Here is a 21849-nt window from a genome sequence, read left to right as displayed (position 1 = left end):
AGCAAGGGGAACAAACAAAGTGAGAGGGCGGGGGGTGGGGGGACAGAAAACAGTGACAGATCAGGAGTGTGTGTGATAGTGTATTGGGCTATCCAAAGACGGATTTTGAGCACTCACTCCATCACTCGGCTGAATGTAAATCAACTCTGACAAGAGGAGCTTAGGGCGTAAAGATTCCCAATCGGCGTCAAGCGTTGGAGAGTGCTGTAGGTAAGAAGGTGGGGTTGTAAGCTCTGTGCCTGGGACTGAGAGACTGCCCTGAGGCGTTCCACGGAGATGAATGGTTTAGACCATTAACCCCACTGCAGAATCCCAACACACCCCACAGGCACACAAATGTGCTGCACCGAGATCAGTGCAATGTGTCGCAATCTCAGGACCCCTGGAGTGAGACCAAAGCTCCAGCCTGGGGCCAGGTGTTACCCACACGGGCTTACATGCACGACCACACACTCACACACATACAGATACATGGATTCTGAGGCAGACATTAAAAAAAAAATCCTGTTGTGTTGTCATAATTGAATTTTTATGTAGTTTAAAATTTGACACAAATGCCTGCTCCAGCTCCAAACATATCCGGGGGGTTTCACTCTCTTCAAAATAGTGATGCATTCATCAGCAGTATTCAGGTGGCTCTTTAACAGTATTTTTAAGAGAACATTTAACACAATGACTAATGAATCCTGGCGTCATGCAGACTCTACAAACTGTAAATGTACCTCCTGCCCCCCTGTAGCTTGAAGTGGCCAGTTTTGCTCATGGAACACCAAAAGCAGACCTCTTATTGCAGTGGTTCTCAAACTTTTTCTGCATGGCCCTCATTGGTAGATGGCCATTTTTCAAGCTCCACCTTCCCCGACACTGTACACGTCAACAAATACACATACATCCATATCTAAAACACACAATCTGACATGTCATATGTGAGCTAATGCCTGCATCTTTGGAGTTATTTAAAACATTTTCCAAAGAAATTCTGAATTGCAACTTCAGTGCGCATCATTGAACTGGACATCCAACATGCCACTTCTACATAGGAAGCAATTGAAAGTGACACTGCAACATGCATTTGTGTGTTTGTCTGAAAGACAGTGTAATGCTTTTAATTTATTATCGTATCATAGCTCAATCGCAGATTTTGCTCTTGGTTTTTTGGCGAGCTACCTAACATCTCATTGTCTACAGAAAGTCAAACAGCAATAATTTAACATCACTACTGAAGGTATTCTCTACTGTTCTTGCCAATCTTATACTTCACTTATCTTCACCATCTGTCTCTCATCCATTCGCGGTCTACTGTCCACCTGAATGGCAGCATTATTTGAGCATAACCAATATTTAAATCTGTGTAGGTACAGCTGGCAAACTCGTGCCATAGCCAAATCTGCAATAAATCATTGTTTTTTCTTGGATACTTAGATGGAGAGGGATTTTTCAGTCAATCCAGAGTTGAGGTATAAATCAAATTACTGTCATCCACCTTGAATTTTTGTGTCCAACACATATCAGAGATGTTGTTGCCTATTTGACTTATATTTTGGTACCTAAGATAATGAAGTTCTTTCAGCATGAAGATGTCTTAACTCTTTGAGCCTTCAGTTGATGTTTTATTCGGAGTTCCCTGTCTTAGAATATAGTAAGTGTGGATGAAACGTACTTCAGCTCTTCATTGTTCTGACTTCACACTGCGGTAAAACATCTTCTGCACAAGCAAAGGCTGATGTATTTCAGACTTGACTGGTCCAGTAATCCCATTATTGCGGTGAGAGCATCAATCTATTAATTGCACTGTCACTGGGGCAATGTCATGAAACACCTGCATTGTTATACAGTTCACTGGCACTGCGTATGAAGGGTGATCAGATTTAGTACATATGCCAGCAAGGCCAGAATCATGCCAAGTGTAAGCCGAGCAGATGCAAAACAGCTGGCATTGTGCTCAGCTCACCGGCTGATCCGGGCTTCAAAGGCATGCTACAAGGTACCCTTTGTGTGAGAGTGTGTGTGAGTGTGTGTTTGCGACAGAGAGTAGTCTGGTGCACTGCGTTAACATGGTCCTCTATTGTTTTTTCTGGCACCTTAAATGCTCCAAGGACAGATAAGGAGGTGCTGACTGAAATCCATAGAATTTCATGGCATGAAAGACCCCATCATTTCCTGCAGAGGTTTTCAAATATTTGGATTTGGAGAAAGGCTATCTGGGAGTTTGTTGATTGCCACTCCAATGAATTTACGATTCTGATTATGGTGCTTTTGTTCTGTCAATATTCGCACTCTGAGACATGAATTGTACAGCGTGGTTAAATTGCACCACCATTTTCAAGTCAATGTGTCTTGGAGACATAAGTGCACTTAGATATAGCATTAGTGCCTTGGGGCTAGCCTTTAATTACCTGCATCTGGGCTCTGTACAACATCTCCATATTGTGTGCGATTATCTGCTTTTTCTTGAGAGTGGGAGGGTCAGGAGTGGCGAAAATTGCTCAGCTTTTGTATGATTCTGAAGTCTAAGTGCAGGGCGAAATGATTGCAATCCATAGATGAGGCTAATGGCCTTAAATAATACACTTGGGCTTAGTTGCCAGAGAAATCAGCATTCATGGAGTTAATAATGGGGCCTGATACAACCTTTAAACATAATTGCAAAGCACATTGTTGACAAGGAGTCGGTACAGGCATCCTCAGCCAAAGAAAATGATAATGACTTCTTACTCGTTTAGTTCAACCTGCGAGCAAGAAGCATCTTGCATGGCACTGATAACATTGTTTTATCTCAGATTCCCAGTCTCGTCACGAGGTCTTCATCCAAACAACAAGATGGTAATTAAGTGCTGGCACTCTCAGCGAAGGTGTTTTCACAACATTTATTTGAAGTGTGAACATGATGCGCCCTCCTCTTCTCTTGTAGATGTTGTTTTTTAAAGATGTACTGTAGTAAGGCACGTTTGAAATGAACAAGTGGAGCCGACAATGAGATTTCCACTTGAGCAGTGTCCGCCAGAGTGATGAACGAGGTGTTGGACACACTGATTTAAAGCAAAACTGCCATATGTTGTGTTCTCCTTATGCTTTTATGTGATTCTATTTACAGAAACATAAAGCTCCCGATGTGTTTATTTTAGTCTAATTCAGTGTGTTCCAGGCAGTGTAGTATGGGGTCTGGATGAGAGCTGCAGCTCTTAAGAGTACATATTGTGCATTCATATGTGCTTGAATTAGTGTGTGTGGCTTGTATGTTAGCGCTGTGTGGGTAAAGGGGGACGGAATAGACTCAATTTAAATCAAATTAGCATGCAGGCAAATTAAGCAGAGGGATTTAATTTGAGCTGTTGTAAAAATGCTAATTTCAGCATAGCCCCGGAAGCTCATATGCAAATACAACACTATTTTACAATAATTCATATTAGGCTGGGCATGCATAAAACACACATATTACAGCCTCATGTCATCTGGGGAATAGTGTATCATTAGCTTTCGGACTTGCTACAAGGTGATCCTGTCTGGCGGTGTGTGTGTGTGCATGAGTATTTGCACACATGCATGAATCGGGGCTTCTCCATTCATCTGTATGCACAGATGATGTAGCTTGTATTGCGCCTCATGACAGTATTCTCATGTTTATCCTAATGTAAGAGTGCCTGCATCCAAGTATGAATTTCCCCGTACGTTGTAACAGATGAACAAACACCTCTACAAATCATAGTTATGATCATCTGCTTTCCATACACAAAATTCAAGATCTGACTCTAACCCAGGCAGATGCTGTTGGATTGTTACTGCTGCTCTGCTAAACAAATGACTCCTCACAGAGCAGTAGACACTCTCTGATCATAAATGTGTAACTTGCTTCGATGTATCTTATAGTTAGCATATGAGAAAACTGAAACTGGCGCATGAGTCTAATTTTAACACAAAAAAAAAAAGTGGAAACTTCTCTCCGCTGATTACCTAACAAACACTAAAACATGAGCATTTTACGACGCTGTTGCCTTCAATGTGAGTCACTTTGCTGTCATAATACCTCTTCTTGTTTTCCCACTGCAGTGGCTCAAAAGGAGAGCCGCATCAATAGACAATCTGCTGTTTTTTTGTCCCATGTGGTTCACCTTTTGATTGCTGGCTCAGAAAAGGATTGCACATACATTTGATGCTTGTGGATTTTTGTGTGAGCACCTGAGTGTTTGCGTGCTTCTGTGAAAAAAAGGCATGAGTGAGAGAAATGAGGTTTGGGTGTTAACATCTTAATGTTTAGGGAGGCTGGAGGAGCATGTCGATATTCATCTGACATGTTAAAGAGAAAGCGTACTGGCTCACTGGGACTCACCATGCCATCCACCATCAATAGGAGGAATCAATTAAAACACTATTAAGGCCCATGGTTTGACGTGGTCCAGCACAGCATGGCTTCATGATGGGTGTGAAATGCGTTTGACAGAATCTATACAGATACAGTATATTCAGTATTTTCTCCACTAGCTTGTTGTTTAAACTACATTTTTGATGATTTTTCAGGGATTCAGCTGCTCATGAAGCTGAATCAGCAGTCGTTGATGAGTGTGTAATGAAGCCATGGAGCTGTGTGGTAGATGTGAATGAAGGTATCATGAAGTCATTGGATTTTGAACCCTCTTATGTAGCTTTTGCTGACAGTACAACAAAATTCACTCAACTGTGGACAGCAACACTTCTCTGTAACATGAGGGTACCCTTCATGACTGAGGCGGGCCGTCACTCCCCAGGGGGATGAAAGATAGTGACAAGACAAGAACAAAGAGGCTCATAGTTTGATTTGAATACATTTTTAAATTTAGATTTGGTCTTTGATAAGTTTTTTTCACACGAAGGGGGATCATTTTAGGACATTTAAACCTAAACCAGAGGCGCCTTAACTTTTTACATGAAGTCTTTAACCCTAGTTCAGTCACTAAATGAAGACTGCTAAACCTTGTACTTCCACACATTCAGTAAACTGTTAAACTTCAAACACAAGGTTTGTTCCAGCTTCATATCAGTGTGTGACAATCCTACAACTTAATGAACACCCAAGTTATTCAGCGCAGATGCCCACAAGGAAGTTGTCCTCGCTTGCCCAGGTGGAGATACAAAAAGCTTGTGGCTCCCCTCTCATCCTCTGACGCTCCCTTTTTTGCATTTTTGCATTACAAACACAGAGGAATTGTTTGTTGCGTCCCTTCTCTTCCTCTCTCGCTCTCTGTCCCCTTGGCTCACCAGGGACAATTATGCCCTTCTTTCAAGCCATCGCCAAGCCCAATTTGCCACACAAATTAATTGGGGCTGCATTAGAAGAGCGAGGGGGACGGGGTGAAGGAGAAAATGAAAGAGAGAGAGAGAGAGAGAGAGAGAGAGAGAGAGAGAGAGAGAGAGAGAGAGAGAGAGAGAGAGAGAGAGAGAGAGAGAGAGAGAGAGAGAGAGAGAGAGAGAGAGAGAGAGAGAGAGAGAGAGAGAGAGAGAGAGAGACAGAGACAGAGACAGAGACAGAGACAAAGAGAAAGAGAGAGAAGGCCAAAGATGAAACAATCCAACAGAAAAATACAGCTACACATTCCTTGCAGAATGTCATGAAAACTTCTCTCTTCAAACAGTTGCAGAGAGAACAAATCTTTAACACTCCTATTAACACATTAGCTGCTATGTGTGTTTAATAGCAGGCCTGACTGGCATTTTTCTTGAGAGGGGGCTCTAGAGTCCACTGTGTGCGGTGGCGAGGAGGACTGGCTCCGAGGATCGCGCCATCTGTTGAGCAGGCCGACTCAGCCATTTTCTGCTCTCGCGTGTCTCATATCCTCCACCCATATCCACAGCCGGAGGCTAGCTCACACCCAAATGGATCCAGAGCACCAACAGAGGGCAGCTTTCCTTTTCGGAAACGCAGCCGGATTTTTGCTCCAGGGGGTTCGTCTGGTGCTAGGGTAAATTGAGTGGAGGTCTTTTGGGTTCCTTGTGAAAAAGTGTCTGCACCAGTTATGCCTTTTGAGGAAAATTTGAGGCTCCTCAGATGCTGGAAGGTACTTTTTGTACTGCTTCCAGCAGCAAGGGGAGAAGGTGGGGAGATGACAAAGATGCAGGCAGAAAAAAAAAAGAGAGAAATTTGGCAAGAGATCGATTTGGAAGAGAAACAATGGAGGGGAGTTGGGAAGGCGAGGAACAAACATGTGCACATGTGAGATCAAGCAGAATGGAGCAGATTTTAATCCAGTTCTGACAATGAAAACACACTCACTCACCTCATCCCTGTGACCCCCTACTCCCACATACTCCTCAGTCATTAACAGACAGCCACTGTGGCTACCTCATGATAAGTTTGTTTTGGCTTTGGAATGATGACCCAACACAGCTGTCTGAGCAGGGTATGAGGTAGCAGCAGCTGCTCACACACAGCCAGAAGGCGAAGGGAAGGAAATTAATGGGGGCTTTTGGGGGGGTGGGGCGCACAGAGGTGTCAAGATTTGGGGGTGCTGACTGTTACATTAGTGCTTGAATGTGACTGAGGAATGTTTGGACAGGCGAGAGTAGAAATTTTAGTGAAGACAGTTGTTCATAAGAAGGTTTTGGAAGTAGTTTTTCTCCTAATCTAAGGCTGTTTGGTGAATTCACACAAGTCTGAGGAAGATGGGAGTATCTGAAAATACAACTACTAAAAGCCCCCTTGATGCTAACGTTTATCGACTGTTAATGCCATTTTGGGAAGGTCCCGTAATTAAATTGTGTCAATAAATCCTGGAGTCGCACATAAAACGGCGGATAAACGGGGAATACATTTCTCTATTTGCCTTCCCCCCCGCTGTGAGACATATGTGGCACGAGGCAGAGAACAGAAATAAAACACATCTGAACAGATTGCAGGGAACATTTCTCAAGCACAAAGTTGAAAATCTCAGCCATCAATTTCACTTTGCGTGGCTTCGTCGTGTATGACCTTGGGTGAACGATCCCTTCATTCAGAGATATTCAGGCGAACTGGGGGGATTTCAGTTGGTGCGAAGGGTGCAATAAAACTTTTATTCATCCCTCTGTGACTCCAGAAGCTAATGATTCATGGGTCTTAGTGTACAAAAAAAAAAAGACTATGGGAAAGGGGGGGAGGGGGATGCTGTGGTGCAGGACCAGAGCTCAATGAGGTTTGAAAACTGTTGTCACACATCAGTGAGCAGGTGTCTGATGTCAAGTAACTCAATTCCAATGACTTCTCATCGTGAGATTCTCACTGAGGCCTCAGCGTTTTCTGGTTCACATAATCGTCTTTGCAGCAGAGAGAAAGAAGTTTGGAAATCACGACTTGAACACATTTTGATAGTTTGGTGAAAAAATAGATCATTGTGAGATATTTGTACGTGTGTGTGTGTGTGTGTGTGTGTGTGTGTGTGTGTGTGTGTGTGTGTGTGTGTGTTTGTCAGAGTGTGTGTGAGAAAAGGAGAGGCAATATATGACACTAAGATTACTGCTTTCTAATAGCTGTGCTTGAGTTTGACTGAAATGGAATTTTAAAGGATGTCAACACTACTTGTAGACATCTCTTTTCTCCGTAAATTGTACAGTGTGCTTAAAAATAATAGGTTGTGCTCATGCTTGGTATGGTTCCCCTCTAAAGAAGTTGAGTCAGTTTATGAAAACAAATAATTCAATACATCAATCTATTCGACCTCTTTAGAAAAAAAATGACACAAAGATGTAGTTCAAAAGTTTAAAAACTATAAACTTTGGTATGTCCATAAATTTTTCTCACTTGTGTAAATTGAAAATTCCTCCACAGATGGTTTCCATACTAGTTGTAATATCACAAAAGTATAAGACTTAAAGTAAGCTGAAGCAAACCTTTCCTCTTTTGAATGCCAACCTTTCTCGAGCATTAGACTCTTCACATTAATCATTCTGTAGAGTGAAGGTCAGCCACACAAATTAAGTGAAATGAGCAAAATGTATTTATAAGTGAGAATGTACTTTAAAGTTACTGAGAGGAACTTTATGTTTTTAGAACCCCCCCCACACACACACACACACTTTGTAAAGCTCAGTGAAGCCTCATGTGACACCTACTTCCTTGCAATGGTTGCAGTCATTGGAAATGACAATATATAGCTTGTAAATCATGTTGATGATGGTCTTGTTGTATAGAGCTTGTAAATCATGTTGATGATGGTCTTGTTGTCTCTTGTAGGTCACAAAGAGGCCTCACTGTTCATTCCAGTCTATTTCATAACCACAAGGAAACTCATCACTGGAGTTTTAACATGTTTTTTTTTTATAAATGAGACAAATCCAAATTTGATATTCATATCATCTCATGTATCATAATTTATATCATATCATTATAGTGACAGTAAAATCTCTGACTAGTAGTGGTATCATCCCATGATGTCAGCATCTTCAGCATCCATGATGTGTATAAAAGTCCTAAACCTGTCATGAAATATGGTTTGATTTACATCTTTGTTTTATGAACTTTGTACATGTCTGTTGTTGAAGTAATACATTGATATGAATATATATATTTAAAACCAATCGCACCCATGCCGCCCCACCCCCAGCCCAGCAGGACATCACACTCTGGGCCCACGTGAAAACCAGCGGTCCACTTACTTTGAGCGTCGGCGAGGTGGAGGAACAGACCCAGGATGAGCAGCAGCGGCAGCAGCAGCGTGGGTCTGGCTCTGTGCATGGTGGGACAGCTTGGCACCAGCATGCTTTGGCAGCCTCGGTGGCGCTGGCTCACAGAGCCCTGTGAGTCAGTCTGGTCTGATTTCTCAGATGCAGGGTATTCACAGCCTATGCAAGGCAAGAAGGGGAAGGAAGACGGGGAGAGGGGGAGAGGGAGTGAGGAGGGAGGAAAAGGAGAGAAAAAGAGAGAGAGGGAGAGAGTGAATGAAACAAAGCTGTTTGGCTCCATGGGTTTTATCTATCCCTGCACATTTCTGACATACCCCCACACTGCCTCGGCTGGAGCTGACAGAGGATAGGAAGAGGCTGATGTGCTCACAGGGTATGTTCTGACAGTTCTCTAAATGGAATAGTCACTTCACACAATGCGTGTGCACGCGTGCGCGAGAGGGGGAGAGATGGAGAGCACAAGAGAGAGAGGGAGAAACCACACAGATGAAAGGGCGGACTAATAAGATTTTGTCTTCACAGCTTTGGTGGCGAGCACCAATTAAATGCGCCGCATAATAAGAGTACATTTTAAGTCTTGCTTAGATCAGTGTTGATATCTGTTTCACATTAAAGCGTTTCTGTTGCCTGTAAGTAAGAACAGCCAAAAAAAGAAATACAGGAAATATTCATAAATTCTGTGGGAGCCTTCTCATACTTATTCATTTGGCAGTTAAATACATCTGACCACAGAGACTTTCTTGAGTACAATACAAGACATAATGCTGTCTTTTACTCATATTATGATAAACGCATTCAATAAACCAATTCATCTGAAGCACATAATCATGCTTCTTCCACCACATTTAATCCATATTAGATGCTTTAATAGCCCTAAGTGCCTATACAAAGTGATGGAGTAGCTTAGCTTAGCTCCAACAACAAACGAAAATCCATAAGACAGAGTGGCCAAGTGTTGCCATTCATGTTTCAGCCCTTTTATCGAAAGGGCCACTCTCGACATGGCTGTGAAAATCAATGTGATACAGTGAGCCAGTATTAGCCGCACACCCGCTCTATCCCCTTGTCATCCATTTGCTTAAGCCAGAGCTTGATCCTCAGTGATGGATGCTCTGCGGTAGTCTTCAGCTCGCAACACAGCTCACGGCTAATCCAAGTGTGTGAGCTTTGATGACACTGCCGGTTAGCATGCTAGCTCGTCTGCCTGGGTTGTCCTGAAGGTTTAGCTGTTGTTTCAGCTGTTGGAGGCGCGGTCTGTGGACCGTGACATTTCAGGCACTTTATGTACCAAAAGATCAAACACACAAATCATGTGAGATCTCTTGTAGTTTTGGGGATTCTGCGGTTTTAATATTAAGCAACTGTGCATACAAATGCTGTTGCTAGAAATAATAGTTTATTGGTTTGAGTGCACGTTTGACCGCCACCCACTAACAGGAAAAAAAAGAAAAAACAAACCCTCCTAAGCCCAATCAGCAGGCCCCATGATGACAAAGTACCTCATTTCCCTGTTACCAATCATCCTCTTTCTCGCTCCCAGCTCTCCCTCTACATTTCTGTGGGCTGTAAATGGCAGAAAAGACGGGAAGATAGCGCACCTGTCACACTCGATTTGTGTCGGGGGGAGATAGACACGACTACCTGTCTCCGAGCGCCGCGGGGCTAGCAGCGAGCGCAAGAGCGGGGGACGTGTGGCGAAGGGAATCAATTTGAGGCAATCTCATCCCCCGCTCACACTGCCGCTGACACACAAACACAAATGCGTATGCATATACATACATCGGAGCACACTAGACAGAATTTTCACATGAGTAGTGTTTGTAGTGACTGTGGATTTGATTAGAATCAAGTGGACTGAAAAACCTGAGCAGAGCATGATGGGATAAATCTGCAGTGTGATCCATACACAGTGAAGGTACAGCTGTTTGTCTCCTCAGGTTATTGCTTTACACATCTGCCCCCCCCCCCCCCCCCCCCCCTGCACATCTAAGTGAAAGCCTTTGAGTTAATTAATGTGTGAATTTCCATAATGACATGACATTAGGCAGTGCACAAAAAAATGATACTCAGCAGCCCTCCCCTTCTCTTTTCACACCCTGTGCGCACACACCCATTTACATTCACACACACACACACATGCTGATAGAGGCAAACAAAACCATCTGTATGTTGTGTAACCACCGGTGAGACAACCAAGAGGCTGCGCTATGTGAGTAAATACAAGGAGAAGCTAATGTAAGCACAGCAAAAACACAGCCACAGAAACCTTGATTCAAACCAGAAATGAAGGCAATTATACCCGCTGCTGATTTGTGGTGCTAATTCTTACAAGGAACGCTGCAGATTTGTGTGCTGCAGGGGCATACGCCACCTGCCAGACTAGACTGAGGGCAAAATATGTCCAAATGCATTGTTACTAGGCATTGCAATCGGACCAAATGCAGCAGCTTTTTTTTTGCATGAATAATGTTCCTCATAGATTTGTAATAACAAGTGTGAGAATGTTTAAACAGTCCTTTACAAGAAGACACACCACCTGTGCCCATTTTATCCCCAACATGGCCGCTTTGTCTTGCACTCTCCACCTTCACTTTTATGCATTTGGTGGAACCAATGCTTCCCATTGAACATTTATTACAATAGAACCAGCAAAAAAAAAAACAATCTTGTCTTTCTTCCTGAGCCCCTGGTGGTATTATTGTGTTTCCATTCAGTGGTGCTTCATTCAAAGGATTTTGCTGCTGATAGCAATCATGCATTATTAAACAAAGCCTGACAACATGCACAATGTTAATTAGAAAAAGGGAGGAGGGGGCGAGAAAAAAGAAAGGGGCTGTTGAGCTGTCTACTCTCTCTCCTTCTCCATGATCCTTATCAGAAATGTGAAAGAGAAGGAGGGTGGGATGTTTATATTCTCCATAATGGTTGGTCTCTTTTCTCATTCCAGCCTGTGTGCATGTGTGGTGTTCTGCTCTATTTAGACAAGCAATATTATTAAAGGGGGGGAACAAAAGAATCAGATATATTTATCTTGTATTCCAGCCACGCTGCAGTAAACTTGTTATGAGAGTGAATACAGGGAGAAAAGTTATGAGCTCTCCAAAGCAGCAGGTTCACAACACCCACTTCACACCAATTCTATCCTTATATGTTCTTCCAAACCCCAGCAAGCCGCGTCCAAACCAGCTGAAAATGAATGCTGACATGCGATTGCTTCTGATTGTGCCATTCCCAACAAATTCAACATCGAGTTTGAGCAGAGCAGTTGCAGCACATTATGCCCATCCTTTGTGCAAGTTGACTAATTTCACTCTGAACTGCTCCAGGGGATTTTTCAAATGGGGTGTTTTTAATTTCAGGCTCAAGCACAGTCTCAATTGAACTTGAAGGAAATAGTGCATTCATGGTATGTTATCCTAACAGACCAAAGCAGCCACAAAAATGCCACCAAATTTATTAAGGCCAATCCCTCTGTAATTAGCCCGACACATGCAAGGACGAAGCACCACAAGAGCACAGAGGATGTGATCCATACTGCATTGTGTTATAAAAAAAAAGTTGCCCAGTATCATGGCCAGCCAGGCACAGCAAATGAGACTTTGTTTCGTTTTATGAGGCAGGACTTTCTATTTCCCTCCAGACTGGCAGAGTCAAAGAATGCAGTAATTACCCCGCACACACACACACACACACATAGACACACACACACACACATAGACACACACACACACATAGACACACACACATAGACACGCACACACACACACACACACACACACACACACACACACACACACACACACACACTTTCAGACTACAGTGATATTCAGGGACATACAAGGGTACTGTGATCTCTCTCTTTCTGACTGATGCTAAGAAACACAGACCCGGTATCAGAAACCGCAGCATCAGATTCACATTTCACCACCTCAAAAATCAATGTAACTTTTCAGCTACCTCAGTTTGAACCGCCCTGTGTGTTTGTTCTCAAACTAACAAAAAACATGTCTTTGCCAATGTGGCTTTGCAGTTTTGCATAAAAGCAATTTGACACTTCCTCATTTCAGACTTTTTTTTGTCTTAGTCAAAAGTCTACTGCTATTGCAAATCAAGTCCACCTATTTGACAGTCTGTTTTTGTTTTGCTCACAACATAGTTTACCGCTCCTTTCATACCAGTACTCAAAAGACAAACACCAGTGCATATCAACAATTAGAATGTGCTTTAAAAGTTAAATTAGTTCCATCAATTTTCCATCTGTTATTCAAGAAAGTGGGAGAGTCATATATGTTGTACTCATTACTTGTAGACTGACCTATTACAAGTTTTTTTTATTTTATAACTATGGCCGACAGCTTAATAAATAACGCTGAAATATTTAATTTTAATTAAAAGTTTAATTTTAAGTTACTTGACAAATTTTGAGTTATTATGAACAGAAAAAAATACTCTTGCACATTGATCTTATTTTTTGAGATGCATTGATATTCTGTTATATTTTTATATACTTAAGTCTATTGACAGTAGGAGGGCGACTGTTCATTTGAGTTTACTTTTACTTCCACATTTTATTAATTAAAGCACAAAAACAAAGGAGCATATTCCTTGTTGAGTGAACTAAGCCTGCTGGATATGAGAAAATATGCAATGTGCCTTAGTATTGTTTAATAATGCAATAATTAAACACACATTTAAGATTGCATATCTATCAACCCTTCTTTATGTTTTAAACCAGTGGTCCCCAACCACCAGGCCATGGACCGGTACCGGTCTGTGGGTCATTTGGTACCTGGACGCACAGAAATAATAAATAATGTATTTTATTTCCAATTCACCCTGAAATATGTTTTATTTTGAAAAAACGGATGCTCTTTAATAACTTCTGTCATTCCTGTTGACATGCTTGATCCACGTAATACTAAGGAGTGGATCCACAACCCACTTGTAAACATGCCTGGCGCATCAAGCATGTTCATGCTGGAAGAGGATCAGCTGCTGGAGATTACAAATGACGGTGGCCTAAAAAGTATGTTTAGGTCAACTTCAAACCTGCCAGCATTTTGGATTAAAATCAAGGCAGAATATCCAGATATTGCCACAAAAGCAACAAAAACACTGCTTCCATTTCCAACATCCTATCTTTGTGAAGCAGGTTTTTTTTCTGCAGTGATTACAATCAAAAGAAAGTTACAGAGTAGACTGGACATAAGGAACACACTTTGTGTGTCATTGTCTTCCATCTCTCAGAGGTGGGACCGTCTCATTGCAGAGAAACAAGTTAAGGGTTCCCACTGATTCTCCGTTATTGCTGAGTGGTACTTTAATGCACTTAGTGTTTATTATGCTCGGAGTATAATTCTATTTTAAACCCGCCACCGCCTGCTGGTCCATAAAATTATGTCTTTCATGAAACCAGTCCATGGTACAAATAAGGTTGGGGACTGCTGTTTTAAACGATAACTGTGGTTGTCCCTCCTGAATCCAAAATGAATCCCCCCCCCAAATGTTTCCCTACCACTAAACTAGATGCCAGTTAATCTGAGGCAAGCTTGATTGCTAGCTTTGGCTTCATCAGACTGGTGTGAAAACATTGCCGTTACACCCAGGCCTTGATTCAGCGGTTCATACCTTTGCATCCCAAGTGAAAAAAGCATTGAATATTCAACGAACATAGCTTTTCCTATTTGTTACTTCAAATTAAAATGTTTGCAGCATGTTTCTTCAGAATCCTCGTTATCACAATATGGGGAAGTTGCAGTTATTGCACAGTGTGAACCATCTTAGCAATAAACCTGATCATGTTTCTGATGAACACATCTTTGCCACTATGGTGTTTTTTTTATTTGACATTTAATCACTGCATCACTTCTTTGGATCGTTAAAACGAAAAAAACACGACCAGTTATCAATATGTAATTGTGCAATTGACTGTGAGAATGAAAATAGGAATACAGTGTGGCTCATTTATTATTGCATAATGCCTAGACAAATAAAGCATATAATGTGTTATTTAAAAGGCAGTTTGATGTGAATTAATAGTATACTTAAGAGCATGGATGAAATGATAAAACGCAGCTTTGACGTTGAGGATATCTTTATCTCATATTTGTTACAGTCGTGTCAGTAACCTGCTCTCTGTTTTGCACCTTGCATCCTTTTTTGTAGTTGCATTAATGTGATTCAGGAAGTCAGAAAAATAAACACAGTCCCACAACATAGAGAGTCAATGTTGCATCAATCGAGGCCCTTCGGGTCAAAAGTCATTTCAAACCTGCACTATTTGCTTTGTGCTACCATTCCCCCTTTGTTCAAAAGATCTGGTAGCACTCAAACATTGCTGCCTGTGACAGGCACCCACCCACTGTGCCCCAAGGGTGTTTTAAACATCATATGACCAGATTTATAAAATAAGCTCATCAAAGGCAAACGCTACACGCAACCATTTCCTTCGCCAATCCCCACTTCCTCATCAGAGAGGTTAAGTTTGGGTGAAGTCACAATGTGTTTCACATGCTGGCTGCAGCTACCTTTTATCTTTTTCTTTTGTTGTCCTTTCTTTAATGCCACAGCATAAAGTCTGTCAGTCTCTCTCCTCAGCTTAGAGCCCCTTATGTGAAGTTATTTCTTTTCTTCACCCTCCTCCCTTTGCTTTTTGTCTCTTCCCTCTATTTTTCCTCAGATTTTTTTTTTCTCCTACTACTACTTTCTTCCGCCCGCGATAGTGTGATTTAAGACCGAGTGACAAGGCCGTTTCTCACACATCGCTCCCGATCAGCCGGCATGTGTAATAACATCCCTCAAGCTAAGCTAAGCTATGCCCTCAAGTGCAGCCTCCACATGAAAGACCCTGACAACCGCACATCAGAGGAGTTTATTTGCAATACTTATTTATTTTCTTTTCCCCCTTCCTTTTCGCCTCCCCTGACCTCCCTCCAACAAGCCTCCCACGGTCATAAACCATCCTTTGGGTGGTGCAGCCGACTTTCTGTCTGAGAAAGTCAGGGTTTTTAGAGTTCTGCCTGCGAGCCTGACTAATTCTTGACAAGGACAGGCTGCCAATGCTCCAGCTGATGGATATGTCTTGTTTTCTTATGAATGGATCACCCAACACGCAAGACCCAGCAGGAAGCTAATTGGCTCTGATGACATTTGTCTGTCTAATAATTGCTTTAAAAGCACCTGCTGCGCCTGTTGGACAAAGAAGCTATTGCTGATCCACATCAGCTGTGTGTCCACTGCAAATTAATACCAGGGGATCTCAAAGCAGGTCCTTTGTTTTTGTCAGCAGATTGATCTGGATGTTGAAATGTCACAGCACGAATAGCGTAAAATAACATTTATTCCCCTTGCCCTTGAGCACTGTTATTAATCAAACTGTATTTGCTGAAACATTTCTTCAATTGTCTCCTCTTTTTATGCTCAAAATAGAGGTTCCACATCTTCACGGAGTAGAAAAACGTCTGAAAGAAAGAACTTTGTGTTCAAAAAAACCACAGGTCAAGGAGGGGATGGAGACGCTGTTGCAATTTGTAAACCGTTACCTTGTTTGGGTGCAAAGTGCAAGGTTGTATCCTCATGAGAATTCAGCCCACCCAAAGCAACCTTGAGCATCCACTTTGGTAACTCAAATGACCACGTAGCATCAGCTCACAAACACTCCCCCTTTCCTCCGACTCGTTCTGTGTGTGTGTGTTTGTGTGTGTTTGTGTGTGTGTGTGTGTGTGTGTGTGTGTGTGTGTGCTCTATTTGTTCTCAACAGCCTCTCCTTGACTTTCCTCTCTACCTGGTCTACCTCGCCACTTTCTCTCACTCTCTCTCTCTTGCACTTTTTTTTTTCTCTCTTCACCTATCCTTTTCTCCCAGCTCATTCCTCCTGCCACGTTTTTCCCAGCAGCTGCTAGGTTCAGATGGATGGTCCCCACAGTGCAAGACCCTGACCTGCAGTCTAGTGACTGATTATCCCTGCGCCTTGTTGTGCTGCTTTCCTGAAAGCAAACCAACACACACACACACACACACACACACACACACACACACACACACACACACACACACACACACACACACACACACACATGCGCAAGGTTACAGAGCTGGTGGGTAAGCTTTAGGGACACTGGGGGGAAAAAAGCAAAAAGCAACACATTTCATCTTTGTGCTCATGTTGGGTCACCTCCTTTAACCTTGATGACACTTGTGAACACTCTTTTAAACTCTAATGGATATAAATAATGTCTTTACAATGGGCAGCAGATAAAACCTTTGAGTTAGCGTGTTGGGGGGGTCTTCTCATGTGCTGTGTTTGCTTGTCACGGTGTGGGCGTGCACCACTTGTTTTGTGCTTGACCTTGGTGTCTTGATAATTTTTTCATCATGCAAACATGCTAGATCTTGAGGGGTCTATTGTTTGGAAGCAGAGTGTGTGGCAGGAGAAGGGTGAAAATGAGAAAAATGGTAGACAGCAGCACCAGGGATTAAATTTATGCTGCATGAACAAGAGTGCAAAATCATGTTACATATTATGAACCAGAAGAAGGAAAAAAAAGAGAGGGAGTGTGTGGAGGGCGGAGCAGAGGAGTGGAAATATAATGGATAAGGGGAGCAACGAGGCAGAGAGGTGGTGAGAGAAAGGAGGGGATTACGAAGGAGAGGCTGGAAGGAAGGATGAGAGGAAGAAGGAAGGGAAGATGAGAGAGTGATGTTGGGTGGAGAAGGGAGGGAAGCAAGGGAATGTGCCAGCTTTTCTCATGCTCCGTCTGTGCTCGTGCCTAACAGAAGCAGCGAATGAGGGATTGAGGGAGATAAATTAGGCGGGGTGATAGTTGTGAGGCCAGAGGACAGCAGGTCAAAAAAATGTAAGAATAAAAAAACAGTACACATGTGAATCCGCCTGACATTTGAAAGCATCGACTCCCGCTCACGTCCACATCCAATCGCAAAGATCCGGCATAAAAACACACCTACACAGTGTAAACTCAAGCATTTATGTGCACAAATAAACACATACAGGCAAATCGTAGGCACGCACACCCTTTGCACCACATGCTCCTGGCACTTAGACATCTACCCCCCAACACGGCTTTGGTCTGTGGGAGGATGAATAAGCTCACTTCCAAGAGGAAAAGAGAATGAGAGAGAGGAAGGAGGGCGAGAGGGGTTGTTCCCAGCCGGAGCTCGTGTCATTTCACGGTAAAGCTCAGAGCCCTCGAAGAGACAAAAACAGCTGTACAGTGCTACTCATCGGCATCAGAGCAGAGCCCTATTGAAAATAACCGACAAACACTGAATAGGGAATTGTGATGCTCCCTATAATACATAACACAGCATAAGTCAACAACAATATGCCGCCTTATCTTTTGGAAACAATTGAAGGTACATTGAGCGCCGGTGACATTTCCGTGCCTTTGTACACAAGCCAAGCCGTTGGTATGTAAATGCACTACTTAGGCGTACATGAAGGATGTAGGGAGGCGCTGGGGGCATACACGCTACACTCATAGGGCAGCAAAATAATTAAAATGCCAAGTGTCTCCCATTATCTAAATGCTAATTTGCCTCAATATAGCCCGAGCTAAGATGTAACGCCACATTATGGTAGTGAACTAAGACGACGGCGGGTAAATTTCCCTTCAATTAGCCAAGCAAACTGTACTCTGTCTTTTACCTGGGGTGGTGTAGAGGATGTTTTATTAAGTGAACTCGTCACATGGCTTTAGTGTGTGTTTCTTAGAGGTTTTGCCCTTCTGTTTCATGGGCAGCTGATCTTTGGATGTCAAAATGCAGCCAGATTATAAAGCAAAAGTCCATTTTAATAAGAGGCTATAAATAAGGCACAAATATTTCCCTGTCTGACTCTGGTGTAAGATGGTCAAACTGGCAGCAATTCTTGTTTCCCAGTATATTTTGGGCACTCGTGTTTTTCGCCTTGACTCACAGCTGATAAGAAAACCTGAGTCAACAACTGCAAGCACAGACAGTCAGCATTAGAGGCCGCCGCTTATCAAAGCTTTTTGCATGAAAATGCATCAGTGCCAACAGGGAGGGCAATGGGACAAAAATATTATCACAGATATGAGCTGTTTTTGCTGAATACACGATTGGAGGTGAAATTGTGTTGTTTCTGCTTTTCCATCTGAATCCTGATAAGACTGTCAAAGGACATCTAGGGTGGGGGGGAATCGCACTTCAGAAAGCTGTTTCATTATTTTAGTGCTTCAAGTATTCTTAATAAAGTCTACGGAGCGCTTTGATGTAGGCCGTGCTGATTAATAGATTTGCAAAGCTAAACTTTTTTTAGTTCTTGGACGCCCTTGAAAGGTGTTTTAGCCAAGCTAAGCTATTGTTCTCATGAAAGGCAGTGCAGGCTGCTTGTGCAACTCTGTCGAGGGAAAGAAATGGCTCACCCCTAGGCAAAAGCAACAATTCCCCTTTTGTCGTTTCACTAAGACAAATGCCTGCCATAGCTGCGTTAGCGACCAAACAAGAGCAGTTTCCCCCATCAGTGATGCTATATTGTAGCGCTTGAACAAGACGTTTTATTATGCAGCTGGAAATGAATGAAAAGGTCCCTTTCTCCAGCCACAGTTTGGAGATTGAAATTCAAATCAAATGCCACCTTCATACAAATGTCAGCAGAAGAAATCAAAACTGCTCTGTCTCTGCCTGGCATCAAGCAAAATACACAGTTTGACATTTGGAAGTGATTTTCTCTTCGTCTCTGTCTTTGTTTCTTATAAAATTAACTTGGAAATTGCCAGTAAAAAACGCACACACAAAAAACCCACATCAGACAAATAGTCTTTGCTGCTCTTGCTCTACATCTAACAGCCTCTTAGAAACCTTTACAGGCTCCCCCAAACCTAACACAGCCCACCCCCGAACACTCACAAACATGATTAAGACACTGTCAAGCCTGACATCGCCATCTCCCATGCTGTCAGTGGCCCTCACTGGGAGTCGCTGTTGACTGACTGCCTGGATGTGCCTTATCATTAACAGGGCCGCCTGCGCTACCACGGAGGGGCTTTGATGACAGAAACTAAGGCCTCAGTGCCTGCCCCTCCCATCCAGCCTGCCCAAGTGTCATCTAAATGAGATAGGGCCCAGGAGCTAAGGGATTAGGCACTGCATAATTACCTATTTAAAGATCCTAATTGAGCATTTCATTAAGAGACTGGCACTGAGATTTTGCCAAGGAGGGCACTACAGGGAGGAAGCATATTTGCCTGTGCATGCATGCGTATATGCATGTGTAACCTTGAATTCAAGGGTTATCCACTTAGCATGGATGTCTCATGGACATGTTTTGTTTACATTGCACTTTGAATAGTTTTGCACTTGATTCTGCTAGCAATCTGAAGAGAAGTGAACTCTAGTGACTTTGATGTAACATGTTTTATTTATATATTGAGCCTTTTATTTTTTTTTTAATAGCCGCTGATTCAAATTTTTGTGAAATTTTCATCCTTAGTATTATTGTATCTGCCCTTGAATTTTTATAACTGACTGAAAAATATATCTGACCCCTGATTAATCAGATTTTTTTTTAGCCTGTATACATTATCTGTGGCGCTATTGGCCCTCATTTATCTAACGTGCGTACGACCGAAAACAGGGTGTACGACCATTTCCATGCAAAGGTCGGCATTTATCAATTTGAACATGGGCGGAGGATACGCTCAAATCCCACGCCAGGTCTCAGTTCGTGTACGCAAGTTTCATGTCAGTGTGGAGCACGGTGCAGCAAAGTAAATCTGGCTGTGGCTGAGAATTAGCACGTATTGGTAAAGTGCATTTTTAGAAGGACATACAGAGGATCCCAGGTCAATATTTAGATGCATCCGTTTTCATGCAAGATTGATAAATGAGGCCCATTGTGTGGAACTTTCAATTTGTGTTGATTTTGGTGCCCCCTTTGGACAAAAGCGGTACCCCTTAATTCTTTGCTGTTTTTGTCTTGCAGTTTTTTAAAAGACACCAATCAAGGAAAGCTCACTCTTGTCAGTGAGCATGCTTTTGCTGTTGTTGCTTTTGTGGGTCTTAAAGAGGCCTCAATGTTACTGTCAGTTTGTTTTGTAACAGATCCAAACTTCTCACAGGAGCTTTATCTGATGATTAATTTGCCCAATCTACATCATACACTAGCTGAATGATCATTTCTCACTTTCTGGCTCTTATTCTTAATATTCTAATGCAAGAATAACAATAATTCCAGTGACTTGCCATAAACTTTGTTAAATACATGTAGAGTAAATATGTTAATGTGAATTCAAAGTCTGCTTCAGTTGCCCCAACAGCTATTTCTGTGCAAAACGGTCCTTTCCAGACAAATACATTTACAAACTGAAGAACATTTGAGAGTACTGGGCTCTGCTACACATGACAAAAGAAAAAAAAACACTACAAAGCTAAAGCATCTACCATTTCTGTGAAGCTAATTGAATCCAATAGTTGGGGAATTTGCATTCAAACATAGCTGCTAAGTTCTCACTGACACACACAAAAAGACAGAGAGTGAGATAATGCCGCTTACATTGTCAGCCATCAAACTCCTGCTTTCATTTCAACAACAGTGTAAGCCCCTAGGTTACCAGAGCCTCATCTTAAGCTGTTTTTTCCAGACATGAGATGAGATACAAGAGGCTATGTATCTTTTCATCTGCCTGACAGAAGCTATGATAATACAATTATTCATTACGATGTTTACCACTGACATTGATTTTCTGATGTGCAGCTTAGTTTGGAAAAGAAAACATTGCAATTGACTTCAGTAAGAGTTGTTAATTTGTGCAGTATTTACAATCTTCAAAGCCATAGAGACTAAATACACCACCAGTGAAGAACATCTTACATTTGTGGGATTCTAAAAATGCCTTTGCAAATCCATGACATGGTTGTATAACTGAGTCTTGGTGTGTTAAGTCACATATTCAAACACTAGGACATTGTAGAAAGATGTCCATTCTTACTTCAAATCATTCTAAAATGAGTTCTGAATTCCACTACACTGGGCTATTTGGGACTAAAAAACAATGGACAGAAAAGGACTTTGGACAACACTAAGGGTCCTGATCTTTGCTCATTACAAACAATTTCAACAGCAACAATCATTCGAGCACAATGCTAGACCCAAATAGTTTGCTTATGACCCAATTTGACCTGATTTCCATGACCCGGCAGGCTGTGACTCCTCTTTGCCCTCTCATCTCTATATCTGGGATC

General features: G+C 42.3%; 1 protein-coding gene across 2 annotated transcripts in view; it reads right to left on the bottom strand.

Moving 5' to 3' along the window:
* Positions 1 to 21849, bottom strand: part of LOC117807284 (receptor-type tyrosine-protein phosphatase delta-like) — a 429954-nt gene that overhangs the window by 91469 nt on the left and 316636 nt on the right. The window contains exons 9-10 of one of the 2 annotated variants that reach the window (XM_034676508.1): positions 16475 to 16605; positions 8602 to 8787 (exon numbers count right to left, since the gene is read on the bottom strand). In XM_034676508.1, coding sequence (XP_034532399.1) covers positions 8602 to 8787; positions 16475 to 16605 — 317 coding nt within the window. The remainder of the gene's footprint in view (positions 1 to 8601; positions 8788 to 16474; positions 16606 to 21849) is intronic. The other variant, XM_034676509.1, reaches the window with a different exon arrangement.

This window comes from Notolabrus celidotus, chromosome 23 (assembly GCF_009762535.1).
Source record: "Notolabrus celidotus isolate fNotCel1 chromosome 23, fNotCel1.pri, whole genome shotgun sequence".
Classification (NCBI taxonomy): domain Eukaryota; kingdom Metazoa; phylum Chordata; class Actinopteri; order Labriformes; family Labridae; genus Notolabrus; species Notolabrus celidotus.
Note: the sequence above shows the minus strand (reverse complement) of the source record. Positions and strands in the feature narration are given on the sequence as shown.